Genomic DNA, 16,958 nt, shown 5'->3' on the forward strand with positions numbered 1-16,958 from the left:
CTTGGATTGGTTGGTTGGGGTTTTAATAGTTTTCTCAATGTAGCAAAGTGCAAATAAACGATTTTTGTAAGAAAATGCTCCCGAAAGGAATCCTTCTCAGTCAGATATACTTTGCATGCTCTACCATAATCAATAAACCTTTTATACTCCGCCATAACCAACTGACGTAGTTAATTTGATTTATCAGATTAGGTTACTATGCATACCATGCGGCCAGACCGATCATCTGAGAACAAACCTGACTTGAACTCTTAACATTAAGTAGTCTTAACCACTTGGCTATTGTACCGATTTCATCACACAACATAAGAAGAAATGCGTTCGTGAAGAATTTTCAATGAGAAATTAATATTCGCATTTCATTTAAGCATAACGCTTCTGATCGGCTTTTTTGCTTAAAACTGAAGCCGGAACTACCTACAAGTTTTGTTGAACTGGGCAAAGCACACAACGACTGTCTGCAAAAGGGATGGAAGGCCTTTGTAGAGAATTTTCGAAGGAAATTAGCTCGTATTCATACTACATATATTGAAAACTACGAAAACACATATGTAGCCAACACATTCACAGAGGGGCCCACCAGCGGCCGAGCGGTAAAGACGCTGAACACTGGTAGTTCGGTCCGAGGTTCGAATCTCGCGAACGGGCTGGCTGCATGGGCGTTTTCGTGGTTTTCTCCATGTGTAACGTGTGAACCAGCCAGTTTTCCTTAGAAAGTCCTCCACGAAGGCATCCCTCCCTTTAGGCAGATAGCTCTCGTGTGCTTTGCCATGATTGAATAATCCTAATCCCATTCACAGAGATTCGAGCTTGCCTCAGGCCCACCAGCGGCGGAGCGGTAAAGTTGCTTAACAGTGGTAGTTCGGTCCGAGGTTCGAATCCCGCGAACGGGCTGGCTGCATGGGTGTTTTCGTGGTTTTCCCCATGTGTAACGTGTATACGAGCCAGTTTCCCTTAGAAAGTCCTCCACGAAGGCAACCCTTCCCTTAGGCAGACAGCCCTAGTGTGCTTTGCCATAATTAAATACACCACACACCTTGCCTGAAGCTATCGATGCTCATCGGTTTTATGCACTTAGCGAAGAGAAACGTAGAAAGGTTTTTAATTTGGCTTAATTTATTATTACACTAGGGCTCTCTACTTAAGGGACTGATGCCTTTGTGGAAGACTTTCTAAGAGTACCTGGCTCGTGTACACGTTACACATGGGGAAAACTACGGAACTGGTTTTCAACCTAGGTCGAAACTACCAGTGTTAAGCGATTTTACCGCTCGGCCGCTAGTGAGCGAAACGTGGAAATGAGTTTTAAAGAAAACAATTCGAGATTGCTTAAATTCGGAGACGGTTTACTTTATGACATAGTATTTTATTCATCATAAATTCTACAGTGAATTTTTAATATAAATACATTGTTAGATTTCTCAGAATAAAAAATATTACGATTAGACTAATAAATGAACAACATCACATTTTGGCGTATTAGCGAGGATTGTCGCTTTGTAAGTCGCTGTAAGTGTCAGATTAATGAAACTCGTAAAGTAATCGGCGAGAGAAATATGCTAATTCCTTATCAGTCATGGAACTTATCTCCAGGACGGATGTCATGTCGCGTAATGCTGTTATTGTTACTTTAAAATTTCCATATCTGACATGCTCATGCGTTGCTTACTTAGCATTGAAGTGCAGTGCAGTCACTTTTATCAAGTCAGGTCTTCAGAATTTTTCGTTTAAATGAAATAAAAAAAAATGAGTTAATTTAAGCTTTAAAAAGTAGTGCTTTGCTAAATAGGGGTGGCGGAATGTGATCTTTGAAAAACATGCTTGATGTTCTCATGAACAATGGAATGCTAATGACTGACTTTGACTCTCGTGAATAGTGACTCTCATCGACAGAGGAATGTCGACAGCAGATTTCTTAAACAGTAGAATGTTAAAATGGTTCCGTTTTCTCAACGAAGTAGAAACATTTTCCGAACATTCATTTTGCTAATACTGCAAGAACAAATTTGCGATAAGCAAACAAAAAAAAAGAGCTTTTGTATCTTCCTTTTATTTCCGCCTCATTGCTAATTAGGGAGATAACGTCATGGTCTGACGAAGTTTATGTATTTCAAGCTTTAACACTCAGCTTGTAAGTAGTAGGAGTGGGTAATAAGATGACTGATATGGGGTGATTCTATGAGTCAGTTCTCTGAGGAAGCATGAGATTAAAATAGCATATGAATAACTAGGTAAATATATCTGATTTCTTTTGTTCTGATGCTTCGTTAATTAAGAGACACAAGTGAAAGTGCGAAGGTGGATGTAAACGAATTCTTTGCAAAAATAAAATTGCCTTTCGAAGAGACATGTAACCACATGATTACACTGTAAACTTCTTGAGTATTTTTGAAGCACTATTCGTGGAAGTTTAAAACTGCCTGCTTTTATATCTCGATCTTCAAGTTTATACTTGGTAGTGTAAATTATAAATTCAAATTCACACTTTGTATTCAAGTTTACACTTAGTAATGTAAATCAAAATCTAATAAAGCGAAGTATTATGTAAAACATAAGAAAGCATTCGCCATTTGCTTAAAAAATAACTAAAATAAGCAAGTTTGTACAGGATCTTTGCGTTATAGAAAACATGAGCCTACTTGATACTTGCTCCTAGAAAAAGTATTTATTACAAGTCATCAGCCACAGAATTGTATCAGCTCATTTAGAGAGGCTCAAGGATCGCAAATGTAACAAATACATCTCTTAGATTAGTTATTTCAATAAAAAAAGTAATAAATAGAATGTCACACTTTAAAATGCTTTTATTGATAATACTTAATTTCAAAACAAGAGCTCCGTTGTAAGGAATAAGAACAATATATTAATATAGTGGTAGCCAATAGGCAACGTTGGCGCATGCACCTGTTCACAGAAAGTTATTTGCCGCCTGTTATCCTATTACAGAAACGATTCCTGTTATTATCTCCTTAAAGTTATCTTCTGGCAATTATTTAACCACACTTACTAAAATCTTATGTAAAGTTGCATTTGAAATAAAAAAAATCGCACTTCGTTGCACTGTATAGTTTTTTAATTTTACACATTTTAAAAATCAAATACTTTTCGGCGCTTAAAAAGTAGATCAGCAGTATTTCTACACTAAATTTTAGAGATCATATGCAAAGAAAGATGATAACTTTATGAGACATGAATTACTGATATGTATTATATTTATTCATTTCCTTCTGCATAGGTTGTTTAAATTTAGCCTCACAGTCACAGCTGTTAGCTATGAGTCTTTGCAGGCAGTTTTCCACTTCTTGCCTACTTTCTGCCAACCGGCGACAGAGCGGCAAAGACGCTGAACTCTGGTAGTTTGGTTCCGTGGTCCGAATCCCGTGAACGTCTGGCTGCATGGACGTTTCGTGGTTTTCTCCATGTGTAACGTGTATACGAGCCAGTTTCCCTTAGAAAGTCCTCCACGAAGGTATCCCTTCCTTTAAGGCAGATAACCCTTGTGTGCTTTGCCATAATTGAATGATCCAAGCCAATCCTTGCCTACTTTCAATTCTGCATGAACGAAATAAATCTGGTCTACCAGCGGCCGAGCAATAAAATCGCTGAGCGAGCCCTGGTACTTCCGACCTAGGTGTGAACCAGGCGAACGGCTGGCTGCATGAACATTTTTGTAGTTTTCCCCATGTGTATATAAGCCAGTTTTTAGAAAGTCCTGCATGAAGGCATCCCTTTTCTTAGGCAGATAGCCCTAGCGTACTTTGCCATAATAATCTAATCCTAAACCTAAAACGAAATAAATCTTAAAAAGGGTCTTATAAGCTGGGTAATGTTTTTGAAAATGGATGGTATTAATATGCTAATTATTCTTAATAGAGATAGTTATTTATTAGTAAAATTAATGGTGTACTATTTGCTTGTGATTATTTCGAAACTCATACCCGATGTCATACCCTGTGCGAATCATAAATAATTCTTAGAAGGTTTGTAAAATAAATTTTAATTTAAAATGAACATATCAATTCAAATTTGGAAGGCTTTAATTAGCTACAGGCGATTTTTAAGTAAAAAATAAAACGTTGTTAAAGAACTCTGGTTTTCTTACGTTGCATTTTTTCAATGTATTTTAATAAACTCAGCTTAACATTTTATGCGTATTATTTCGCATGTTTTATAATCCTCCTTTCTTTAATTTTCAATTAAATAAAATATATTAGATATAAATTCAGTTAAATAAAATAAATGCAGCTTTTGCTTTTCGTGGCAAGAGAAAGAAGTGAGAAGCTGGAACATTGATACTCAGCCATAGTTTTGTCGTAATGTTTTCGTTCCTTCTCTTAGTCAAAAATTGAAATCATATTTACCAATTGTTTCTTTCTTTTGGAGCACTTTTACAGTAATAATTTTATCTTGTACTTTACCTTCGTATAACAGCCTATTAAATTAATACTACATCACGTTTTCCTCCCAGTTTAATCAAACACTCTGTCGGATTTGAAACAATACAGCAATTGGATATAACATAAACTGTGTATTTGGTTTCCGAACCGGAACGACAAAAGCCTGTGAATTGCATAGCGTGCGAAATACACATAATTCTACTTTATTTGTTCGCTTGAGGTGTAACTAGTTCTCAGGGTTCGGAAAAATCTGTTTTAATACTTCACAGTCAACTTCATCGTCGAAGATTTATTTCTTGCAAGATTTGAACTACATGATGCCTCAGAGAAACCGTTTGATCTGAGATTTTGCTGAACTTAATCTCTATTGATGAATGTTATAAAAAAATTATATTTTAAAACTACCTGATAATTCTACTAAATTTTAATGCTTGAATAAAAATGTATTTGAATCTGACCAAAACACTGATGGAAAGTAGATGGCAGAGTCTGTAATAAAATCTAGCTCTGGTTATGGAGGGCTATTAGCTATGGACAGATATTTAACAGAATACCGACACAGTGTAGCTAGTCTCTTTAGGGGGGGGACTGCGGGGCATACAAAGAGCTATTCAAGAGTTGGCAGGATTTCTTTATTAAAATTTATTAATGCAACCTGAACATTATATTTCTCTTTCACTGACAACAAATACCAACTCCAATGCTTTTTCTCACGTCCGGAAACACCAGAAGTCATATTTCTCAGAAGCATGGACTGCGAAATCGCCTGGACTTAATTTCATAGTGCTTGGACTGGACTTAATTTCATAATCTTCTCTCTTTTAGTTTCCTTTTCGTATCAGGTAAGATTAAAAAAAATAAAAACAGGGTACTACATCTGACAAGTAAGAGGACTGAGTGAGAACTGCGATCCTTTTGGACGCCAAAAATTGCTGCATGGAAACCAGTTCTTTTGACAATCATGTTTGGACCGGTAGGTTGGACCAATATAGGTTATTGTCTGGCTAAAATGTATTTTTACTAGAAGCTTAATAAAGCACCTCAGACCCACTAATGGCCAATCGTTTGACACTGGTAATTTGACTCGGGATCTCAAAGAATGGGCTGGTATATGAGTGTTTTTCTGGCTTTCCCTATGTGCAACGAGGCGCGAGCCAGTTTTCCTGAGTACGTCTACCGCGATGATTCCTTAGGCAGAAAGCCTTCGCGTGCTTCGCCGTACAAAGTATTTGATGAAATTCTACAGCAGTTCTTCTAAGGCTCTAGTCAAAGTAAAGACTTCCACGATAATTTCTCGCATATTAAAATTTATTTGATATGAATCTTTCGTTGAGTCGCAAAAAAGCGTCCTATGGTAAAATGAATATTTGCTGAAAGTGAAACTTTACGTTCATCGATTTCGTGATCGATACAAGATCAACATTACCCGAATCCATACCTTAATAGTGATTCGAAGTGCTCATTGATGGCTAACACTGAATCATTTTGCAAAACGAATCGAGAGGAAGTTTATACAAAGTTGATGTTCAAGAATGAGAATTTGAATTATTGTGGTGCTGTTGTTGTTACTTGTCTCACTTCTCTGATAGTAACATCATAACAAGCCGACGGAATTCATCGTGACAAGGAGTGTTAGACGTCGTTGGCAAGACCTTTGAATACCATACACGTAACATACGACTTTGTCAGTTCCACCTCCAAATTTTGATGGAGAGCACCCCGGGGGGGGCGAATTATTGTTTTTCACATTATCATATTATCGAGTTAATACGTTGTTGGCTTCTCCAGCGACCAAGTAAACTGGTCTGCTGAGCACTAGCAATTGGTTGAATCACTGAACTATAACTAGTTTGTTCAGATTTCGGTTTGAGCGAAAGAACTGCATGGGGTTTTGTGATTTTCCCCAAGTATGCAGTGAATATGAGCAAATTTATCTTAGAAAGCTGTCCTCGAATGCATTCCTGTTATTACAAACATCCCTCGCTTGTTCTCGCATATTCAATTAACTGCCAACAAATGTCTCTTTAGTATCTCCATAAGCGTACATTCCTTTGAAAATCAGTTACATGTGATTGTTTTAGTATTTAGTATATATTTTGATAATTTAACTAAAATTGTCTGGATATTCTTTATGCATAGTTAAAATACAGGCTGCAACATGCAGAACTTGCAAAACGATCTTTATTCATCTAGTTCACAAAATTGCGGATAGCCACTGTGATCTTCGCCGTATTCAATTAAACAAATATACAAACATTATAAAATCATGCATATTGTTACATTTATTCTGGATTCCGATGCAAACTCAAACGAGATGGCCAGAGCCTTCGGAAATTTCCTTACTTCCAGTGCCCACAAGGCGAAAAATCTCTTCAGTTTTTTTTTTAAAATTAAATTCTGCTTTCATGGAATCATATTTTTTGTGACTCTGCTGTTTTACACTTTGTATACAGAAAAAAAATTCAACCTAAATTCTGTTCAGGCCAATGTAGCAAATTCCTTAGACTTCAAAAGACAGGCTTAAAAAATTAGCTTCACGTAACTTACTATCCAGCTAAAGTGTAAGCCATATCCTGCTTTTAGACCATTACCCGTGTTTACAGTCAAGATTAAAACACATGTATAGAGTGGCCATAAAGGAACTTCCCCGATGTACGAATGCCTAGAGACCTACACGCTCAATGAGTCGAAATGAAATTTTTGATGTTGTTGTCTGAAGGTATGCTCGATATTGTGATGATTAAAAATAACAGAGCGCTAAAGGATTACGATTTCGGGGACAAAATTTCGAAACTTTCAAATGGCAGCACCCACGTTTTCCTACGCAAATTGATCAGCTCATTGAAAAACTATACATGGCGTTGGAACGATATACGTATGACGAAATTTCCGTCGTAAAACATTTGCATTGTAACGACGAAGAAGAGTTTTATAAATGACTAGTGATAACATTAAGAGAGGAGAGGGAAAAATGCTTTTATTGGAATTACAAGTTTTCAGCTTATACAACGTTTCAAGGTAGACTGACTCATCTCCCGTAACTTTGCTAAGTATCGTGACCACCACTAATCCCCAGACTTGACATCGACGGATTTCTGGTTCTGGGGTTGTCTGATATCTAAGGTGTACACATCAAACCCACCAAATTTATCAGAATTGAAAGATGCCATAAAACGTGAAGTTATACAGATTCCTGTTGCGATGTTAAGTTAGTCTTTATTGTCAACAACAATCTCCTGCATACAATGCGTTATTATCTACCAAGATGGGTCTGCTGAAAGCTCGTAATTTCAATAAAAGCTTTTTCCCTCTTCTCTCTTGTGCTGTCATTGATACTTCACAATGCTGTTCTTTTCAAATGTTTTACGCTGGCAATTTTCATCAAACGTGAATCATGACAAGACCATTTATGGTTTTTCAATGAGCTGATAAATTTGCGCGGGAAAATGTAGAAGTTGCCATTCGAAAATTTTGAAATGCTTTAACTGTAACTGTAACCACGAGAGCTCTACTGTTTAAATCTTCACAGTCTCGTGGTGTGCGGTGTATTTAATTATGGCAAAGCACACTAGGGCTATCTGCCTGAAGGGAGGGATGCCTTCGTGGAGGACTTCCTAAGGAAAACTGTCTCGTATACACGTCACACATGGGGAAAACCGCGAAAACGCCCATGCAGGCAGCCTGTTCGCGGGATTCGAACCTCGGACCGAACTAACAGTGTTCAGCGACTTTACCGCTCGGCCGCTGGTGGGCGCTCTTCACAGTCTCGAGCGTTTTAAAATAATAATAACTGAAATTTCGTAAGTATTGACAGTGAATGACCAATGATTTGCTTTAAAAGAAAATTATTTAAAAAGTGTTGATATCACCCTTGTTTAAGCAAATCATAATAAAAAATTATACTAAACGGTTTTTAGTGTAAGTTGTTTATAATTGTTTGTAATTTGCTGCCAATAATTTAATCGGATATATATTTAGATAAAAGTATTTCTTGAAATTTGCAACTGAAACTAATTAGCAATACTCCCTATAGCTGTTTCAAACATAAAAAAATTTAAATAAATTTGCAAATGAAAAAAACTTAAATGAAAATAAGGGAAAAAAATTAGCAGTGGCTGAGTTGCTTGTTTAAAGTATTGAAACTTTCAGCTTCATTATAACCTTCACTCATTAAGCTGAAGTAAGTATATTTAACTCTAGAAAACTCACTTCTGTTTTATGCTGCTGACTTTGCTCGAAAACTTTCGTTGTAACCTCATAAAATACTTTTGTTTCTACTGTGAGGTTATAAGAGGTACTTGAAGTTGCTGTCTGCATTGCTTTCACTTGTGATCATATACAAACTCTCCTAGTTTCCCGTGAAGATCACATGACAGTCAGGAAGACTAACTCGAGTATATTTTTGGAGGAAGGGGACCATATTTTATTCTCCACGTAAGAACAGGCATAAAATTTATTATGCTTATTCATCACAAGCAGTCCCAACTTCAGAGGACACGAACCTCGAGGTATTCAAATACAGGAGTGTGCCTTTGTTTTATTTTAGCTTCTTTTTAATCGCAGTTTTATGATAAGATAAAAAAAAACCGCGTTTCTTTTTGAAGAACTTAACATTGTTGTTATTAGTTTTGCATTTTGAAAGTACTTAATAAATAATAAAATAAATAATAAATAAAACTGCGCAAACTATTGCCGTTATTCACACTGAATTCTTTTAAAGGAAATTAAATTTCGTATCTCGTTTATTATATAATATGATAAAAATACTTTACTATGGAAAAGTTTAGTACATCCAACTAACAAACCTTTATGTTAAAGCAAGTTTTTAAATAACACAAAGGCTAAATAAATACCCAGTGAAATTTTCTTCTTTTATAAATGTGTGTTGTAAAAATAACGGATCATTTCCGTTATAGGACAACACGGACCTTACTCAATTAATACAACCTAACGTCTACAACTAGGACTGACACTGGGAATTGATCCTGTAACAAGCCACTTGTGGTCAATGGTTTTTCTATTCGGCCATTGATGGGCCACTTGAGTTAGAAATTGCTTATAAAATCAGTCTCTAAAACATGATTAAAGTAGCTTCTTATTTATAGTGTTCGTAAGTTTCTACAACAGTTGCACTAACTTTCCATTAAGCATGTACTAAAAAATGGCAAAAAAAATTACCTCTCGCAGTTCAAGAAGAAATAATTTTGCAGACCCATTCTTGAGTTTCGGTTTGTTGATTCTCACGAAGCATTTAAATGCATAAATAGGTTTTTGAATAATATAATTGCATTCTCCTATATATCTGTTATTGTTCTTCAACTGAATGGGTATTTTAGTAAAGAAACTTATCTGTTTTCTTTGCGATTCCGAAAGTAATTGGCGAAGAAAGAAATTTGTTATTCTGCGATACATTTCTGCACTTTCCCCGAAGTTTTGAGTTATTTTATTCAGTCTATTAAGAAACGGGTTCTTACATAACGTCATTATGCCTAGAAAAGCCGAACTAAGTAATTTTTGTTTTTACAAATTCGTTAAAATTGTTTACAATTAGTAAATGTACAAATTCTTCCAGATGATCCTTATGTTGAATGATAAGTATAATCGAGGCAATAGTGATAAAAACAAAGTTCCATTAAATTTGGAATTATCTTAAAACGAATGCACACTGGAATATATTTTAAAAGAAGTTTTATGATTTTATAAAATACATACTACCGTAATTAGCGAAAAACTGGGCTAGCCAATGGCAGAATGGCTAATGTCGTGAAATTGGTAGTTCAAAACGGTTTCTTTTTCCGGAGTTTGAACGGGATAAGGTTTATGGGAACTAGGTTAAAAAATACTAATTTATACACTGACTTACCAATAAGTATTTGGACACCTGTGATAGAAAAGAAAAACTAACTTTATTCAAAATCAATAGTTGGTAGAGCCTCCACGAGAGGTATTTACAGCGTGGACCCTCCGGGGCATACTTTCCACAAGTCTTTGTATGACAGCTAGTGGTATTTTCTTCACTCGGCTTGGAGAAGACATAGAATTTCCTTCACCGATTTTGCAAGGGTAGTGCAACCCTGAATTCGGCGATGTAACTCGTCCCAGAGGTTCTCGATAGTTCAGGTCTGGACTCTGGGCAGGCCAATCCATTCGATGAACTCCATTGGTACCATACCAAGCCTTGGTTAACGTCGAAACATGACAACTGGCATTGTCGTCCTGAAAGTAACAGGGGTCCAACCTGTAAAACTGCCACAACGTAGGAAGCATATTGTCATCCAAAATAGTGCAGTAGGCATCGGAGTTGAGCTTACCATGAATGGGGACCAAGGGTCCCAGCCCATACCAGGAGAAACACCCCCAGACCATAATTCCACCTTCGCCGAAGTTGACTGTTGGCAAAATCCATTTTGGCAGGAGACGTTCTCCAGGAAGACGCCAGACCCAGACCCTGCCATCGGAACGGTAAAGGGTGAACTTTGATTCGTCACTCCAAAGAACCCGTTTCCACTGATCTACGGTCCAATTTCGATATGCTTTGCACCACATTAACCGAGCAGCGCGGTTGGACTTTGTGATCAAAGGCTTATGGCCAGCAGCACGACCATGAAAACCAAGTAGATGTGCTTCTTTACGGATGGTATTCATTGAAACAATACTCTCGGATGCCTGTTAAAACTCCTCGCGGATAAGGTCTATCGGTTGGGTGCGGTTCTTCCGAATTTCTCTCAACAGCACGCGTCGGTCTCTATCCCCCAGTTTCTTTGGTCTGCCGACTCTGCGCACATTCCGACAATCACCCCTCACCTTCCACTTCTTAATCACATAGGCCACTGTCGATATTGGATACTTCAGATCGCTAGATATGTCCCTTAAGGATCGGCCACATTTGTGATAACCGATAATTATACCTTTCTCGAAATCAGAGAGCTCCGAACTGCGAGGAGTCTTGCATGCGACTAAAGCCGATGCTGTTTCCTACACGATATATACCGTCGGAGTCCGTGGCGTACCTTGGTACCGCAGATATCGTCGTTTGCATAGCTGTCCAAATACTTATTGGTAGTCAGTGTATAATTTTTAAGACATATTTTCGGCCAAAATTAATTGTACTAAAATTTACTTCTACTTTCTTGGAGCAAATTCAAAACAAAAACAATCTATTTAATCATTAATAGTTTCATGTTCTGTAAAACATTTAAGTTTTGTAACTGGTCTTTAAAAATAATAATTATGAACATACTGCTTGATTTTTCAGGTAAATGTAAGAATACTTTTACATTTGACTTCGTAATCAACGAGTAGTTCAGCGTTTGCCGCCCAAATGGTATAGTGGTTCGCGTCGCTGACTGCCGTGCCGAAGAGCCCGGGTTCGACTCCCACAGAAGGCATGGATGTTTGTAAATGTATAGTGTCGGTGCGGCACTCTAAATATGCGGCGAGCCGAAAATCCTCTCGTGTGGTTTGGTGAAAGGGGAGACCCTAGGACCCGTCCCCCCGGGATGCTCTCCATCAAACCTGGGGCCGGAACTGAGCCAAATCGCACTGTCACCTGTTAGGTGCTCAAGGCTATTGCCAACGATACGCGTAATCAAGCGCTCCTTTCCACGAGGTATTTCGTGGGCCTTGGTCTGACTACGTCTGACAAGTGAGCATAAGCAACAACAACAGTTCAGTGTTAATTTAAATATAATATGAAAGGCCATTTCTATTACTGGGCTTTGGATCAACAGGGACTGCAATAAAAGATCAATTTTGCATCTTCAAAACCGTTCTACCCCACGGCTAAAACGGTTATAGAAATTATCTTTCTTATTCAAGAAAACTTTTGAACTGAAATTGTTTGCCTAAGATAAATAATTAAGGAAATAAAATATGTAGCCATTTTCCACGAAACCCTTCTATAATTTAAACTTTTTAGTTTCGAATTCTGCTCCTATTTATTCATATCACAGCACAGAATTCTGATAATATTACGTAATCACCTTGCTGCTTACTCCTGCAAGAAAGCTTTTCGAACATAAATGTGAGAAGGCAGTCAAGGAAATACATCTTAATCGAATTGGTCATTAACATCTTAATCGAATAATTTGCCTTTTTGAAAATAAAAAGGAAAGTATTCTTCCTTCATTAGTTTAAGATGCTTTCTCATTTTAGTATCAATTTATCACTGCATTTCAGATTTTAATACCAGTCACTGCTGTTAATCTGTCTCCAGTGAATGTTTATAGGTAAATTATTAACGAAATATAAAACCTCGTAAACTTCTGCAAAAATATACATGAGGATTGATGGAGTAAGGTCGTAAGGTATAAAACTTAAAAAACCAGAGTCCGAATACTTCATAAGAGAGAGGGCGTGTCTTAGTTCCAACAATTATGAAACAGAAGACTGATGTCAAATTACTAGATCTGCTTTCGGGAAATTCAGTGCGAGACGCAAACAGATAGACACTCCTATCCGATGTCTTGAAGGGAAATTATAGATCGATTGATTGCAATATAAACGTACGTGAAAGACACTAGCAAGGTTCTTCTTTTTATCTGAATGCGCATCAATCATACTAGAAGTGACATTTATATAAGGCGTCCGTAGATGAATGACCGCCAAGTGAAGCACGCTTTTGTCGTTCGTTTCTTGTAGAAGACTAGTTTTTGTTATCTTTTCAAAATTACCCCACGCGAAGTAGTCTTCTGTTCTGCAATTTGTCCGACTTTCACAACGGAATAACGTTTGAGAGTTTAATGATACACTGAGAAATCAAAGAGCTGGAGATAAAACTAAAGTAAAACAGTAGCGTTAATCTAATTTGTGCGTGTGGATGTGATGAAATTCGTGTTAATGCCAGTTTTGTTACCATTAGGTCAGCGTTGTTGTATTAATACGTATAAGACAGAAGATTTTTTTGGAAAATTTAAATCTTTATTTTTTCATTACAGTTTGACAAAATGGTCAAAATACTTATCAAGCAGCGTGTGTGTGTGTAATTATGGCAAAGCCTCGAGGGCTATCTGCCTAAGAGGAGGGATGCCTTCGTGGAGAACTTTCTAAGGGTATTGGTGTATTGAGAATACGGCAAAGCACACTAGGGCTATCTGCCTAAGGGGAGGGATGCCTTCGTGGAGGACTTTCTAAGGGAAACTGGCTCGTATACACGTTACACATGGGGAAAACCACGAAAACGCCCATGCAGCCAGCCCGTTCGCGGGATTCGAACCTCAGACCGAACTACCAGTATTCAGCGATTTTACCGCTCGGCCGCTGGTGGGCCGAACTTTCTAAGGGAAACTGGCTCGTATACACGTTACACATGGGAAAAACCACGAAAACGCCCATGCAGCCAGCCTGTTCGCGGGATTCGAACCTTGGACTGAACTACCAGTGTTTAGCGACTTTACCGCTCGGCCACTGGTGGGCACTTATCAAGCAACAAAAAGGAAAGTAGCTGGAATTCTTATCAAGGTAAAATATAATGTGAGAATATGCTACAGTGCATCTAATGAAGATATATTCCAAACTAAAAGTCTCATTTTAAAGCAAACGGTTTTGTATTTTTTATTTTCAATGGCGAGCCCTCAGCCGACTTCGGCTTGGCCACTACTAAGGCCAGAAGTGGTGGTCACTTTATTATGGAAGCTCCTAATAGGAAGGGGGCACTTTGCCTTTTATGAAGGGACGGACAGTTACAACCATGCCTTTTCCGGGATTCGAACCCAGGCCGTTTGGTTTCGCAGTCGACTCCCCTAAACACTATACCGTCTGGGCGGCATGTAAAATTATTAATAATTATGTATTTAAATAGTAACATTTCTAAAAAAAATGGTTGCACAGTACGATATGCGGTAATGGCTTAATTCATAAACATTTTTTAATTACCGTTTTATGCGTTCATTGTGTAGAAAATTTATGAATAAAAATTTAATCACAAATCCTTGAATTCTCATAGTTTGGCTAACTGACATTGTAGTAAAATATGCTATATTGTAACAATATAACTCCAAATTCAGACTCAATTCAGAAAGTTTGCTTTAAAGCAACGGGGTGTATGCGTGGAGGATTTGGATTTATTAGATTATAGAAAAGCATACTAGGTCTAAGGGGAGGAATGTCTTTGTGGACGAATTTCTAGGGAAAACAGGTTCGAAAACATAACCCAGGAAGCTATTCATTCAGTCAGCTCATTCACCAGGATTTAAACCCGGGTCGAAATGCAGGTGTTCAACGGTCTTATCCGCTAGAGATCCCCAGAAGGAGGGAAATTAGATGTTTACATTTTGAAGATTAAGAAAAGCTGAGGAAATACAATATAGGAAAATCTAAGTAACTTATTTAGTTTCGCATAAAAATGTCTCAGTGACATCATATAGTATATATGTTACGGTGAAACACCGAATTCTGGAGAATGTCGACTTTCACCGGTGAATGTCAACATTCACATAGTCGCTTGGTGTATGTCCGAAATATTTTCCAAATACTCTTATTTCTGACTTACACAGGTCAATGTCGACATTCACCATGTACTAATGGTGAATGTTGAACATATAACAATATTATATTTTCTTCTCCGTAATTCAGTCTCGAATAAACGAACATGATAACCTAAAACACACAATACATTCAAAATGAGAAAAGAAAATAATAGAAGTTAAAAACTTAATTATACAGTACGTTCTAAATGAGAAAATAAAATAACAGTAATAAAAACTTACTAAATTATGCGATTCAAATCTTATTTATTGCAACAACTTAAACTATTATGGCACTTTATGATCTCTCTTTTCGACTTTCACCAGAGCATATCTGTGATTGTCAACATACACCAGTGAGGGTCCGAATGTAAAGAAATATTCGATCTTTCACCGACGTGTTTGGTGAATGTTGACATTCTCCGGTGAAAGTCGACATTCTCCAATTTCGGTCTTTCACGGTAACATATATATACACATATATATATACACACATATATATATACACACACATATATATATATATATGCAAATGAACAGACTTTTAAATTCTTCCATTATACGCGAAAATTGCATCTTAAGTAGCAGATCACGGGAATCTGCATACAAATTCTAAGGTGTATTACCTAAGAAATGTAATGAAAATATGTAATTATAATACGATATGAATAATTTGAAAATATGCTTTAAAATTCAAAATACTTGGCCTACTGTCTTCTGAAACTTATTTTTTTACAACCAATAAATGACGTTTTTCTTACTGTTAATTGACTAATTTATGATTGAACTGCATGAATGAAAAGGTGGCAGGTAGTTTTCCTAATAATCTTAAGTGTATTCTTAAATCATCTCCCAAAACAAATTAGAAATGTTATTGACAGATATCAAAATGTGATTTTCTTTTTTCGTTAATTTTAAAAAATTAAAAAAATTAAAACCGTAAAAATTTTTTATTACTATTTATGAGCATTTCAAATTATTAGATAAAGAAGAAAAATAACCTTGAAACAAAACGAAACATTATTATTTTCATTTAAAAATTGGAAAATACTTTTGATAAGCACAGTTTTGTTGTTAATGTATGTCGATAAAATAATTTCAATTAAGTTCTATTATTTTTCTTCTCAGGTGGGTACCTGAATCCGCAAGCTGGTTAATGACCAAAGGTCAAGTAGCAAGAGCTGCTGAGTTGCTGGAGAGGGTGGCGCAAGTTAACGGCAAAAATCTTGATACGCAATATTTCTACGATAGACTAGTGAGTATTTTCCTGCTTAATAATTATGTTTGAAAAACGAACTGGCATGTATCGATAATATGTTTATGTTCTATAAAACTAAAAGGAATAGTTTGAAATTCAGCTAAAATGAAAATGGTCTTTTTATCTAGAAGTGATAGGTATTTAAATTATCGAAGGCTAAAAAAAGCATCTTTAATTGTGCACGGTAATGTTCATAAAAATTACCGCAAGAGTTAATTTTTCATAGGGAAATATTCTTATTTAAAAACAACATTATTTTGTGGCAAACATCTTCTCTGTAAGGCGTAGTTATTTTAATTATAATTGTTAAATGACTTTGTTCTGTGTAATCAATGCTACTTGCAAAATTTTTATCAAGACTTTCGATTTAACTGTGCAAATAATATGAAAAGCCGTGGGAGCTTTGCTGTTGTCAATTAACAAACTGTAAATAACTTTATCGTTTAATTGCCTAGAAAAATCACATGAGGGCCATGTGCTTTAAGTGGAGGGATACCCACGTGGGTGACCTTTTAAAAGGAAGTTCGTTTGTATTATTTACGTTACTCTTGGAACTTTACGAACTTGGGAAAAACATGAAAGCATCCGGATAGCCATGCCTTTCGCAAGGATTCGAACTCGATCGAACTACCAATGTTAAACTGTCTAATCCGCTTGACCACTGGTGGTCCCACAAATAATATGTACAGAAGGTTTAAATAATGATTAATTTTGTCATTAAAAATTACTTATTATTTTGTCATAAATTTAAATTCACTATCTTTCTTAGTTTTTATTGCTAATTACTTCAACAGTTTTAATTTAAGATTTTGACCTCATTAACACCAAACAGATACAGTT

At 36.5% G+C, this 16,958-nt stretch overlaps 2 protein-coding genes across 2 annotated transcripts in view; one reads left to right on the forward strand and one right to left on the reverse strand.

The window, feature by feature from the left end:
• LOC118187434 (DNA (cytosine-5)-methyltransferase 3B-like) overlaps positions 1-16,958 on the reverse strand; it is a 487,890-nt gene that overhangs the window by 302,330 nt on the left and 168,602 nt on the right. The window lies entirely within an intron of this gene.
• Positions 1-16,958, forward strand: part of LOC118187428 (organic cation transporter protein-like) — a 231,287-nt gene that overhangs the window by 151,847 nt on the left and 62,482 nt on the right. Inside the window, exon 5 of the mRNA XM_035357647.2 lies at positions 15,989-16,115. Within this exon, the coding sequence (XP_035213538.2) occupies positions 15,989-16,115 (127 nt within the window). The remainder of the gene's footprint in view (positions 1-15,988; positions 16,116-16,958) is intronic.

Source organism: Stegodyphus dumicola, chromosome X1 (genome assembly GCF_044657685.1).
Source record: "Stegodyphus dumicola isolate Sdum_Otavi_A_Nest chromosome X1, ASM4465768v1".
In the NCBI taxonomy this organism is placed as follows: domain Eukaryota; kingdom Metazoa; phylum Arthropoda; class Arachnida; order Araneae; family Eresidae; genus Stegodyphus; species Stegodyphus dumicola.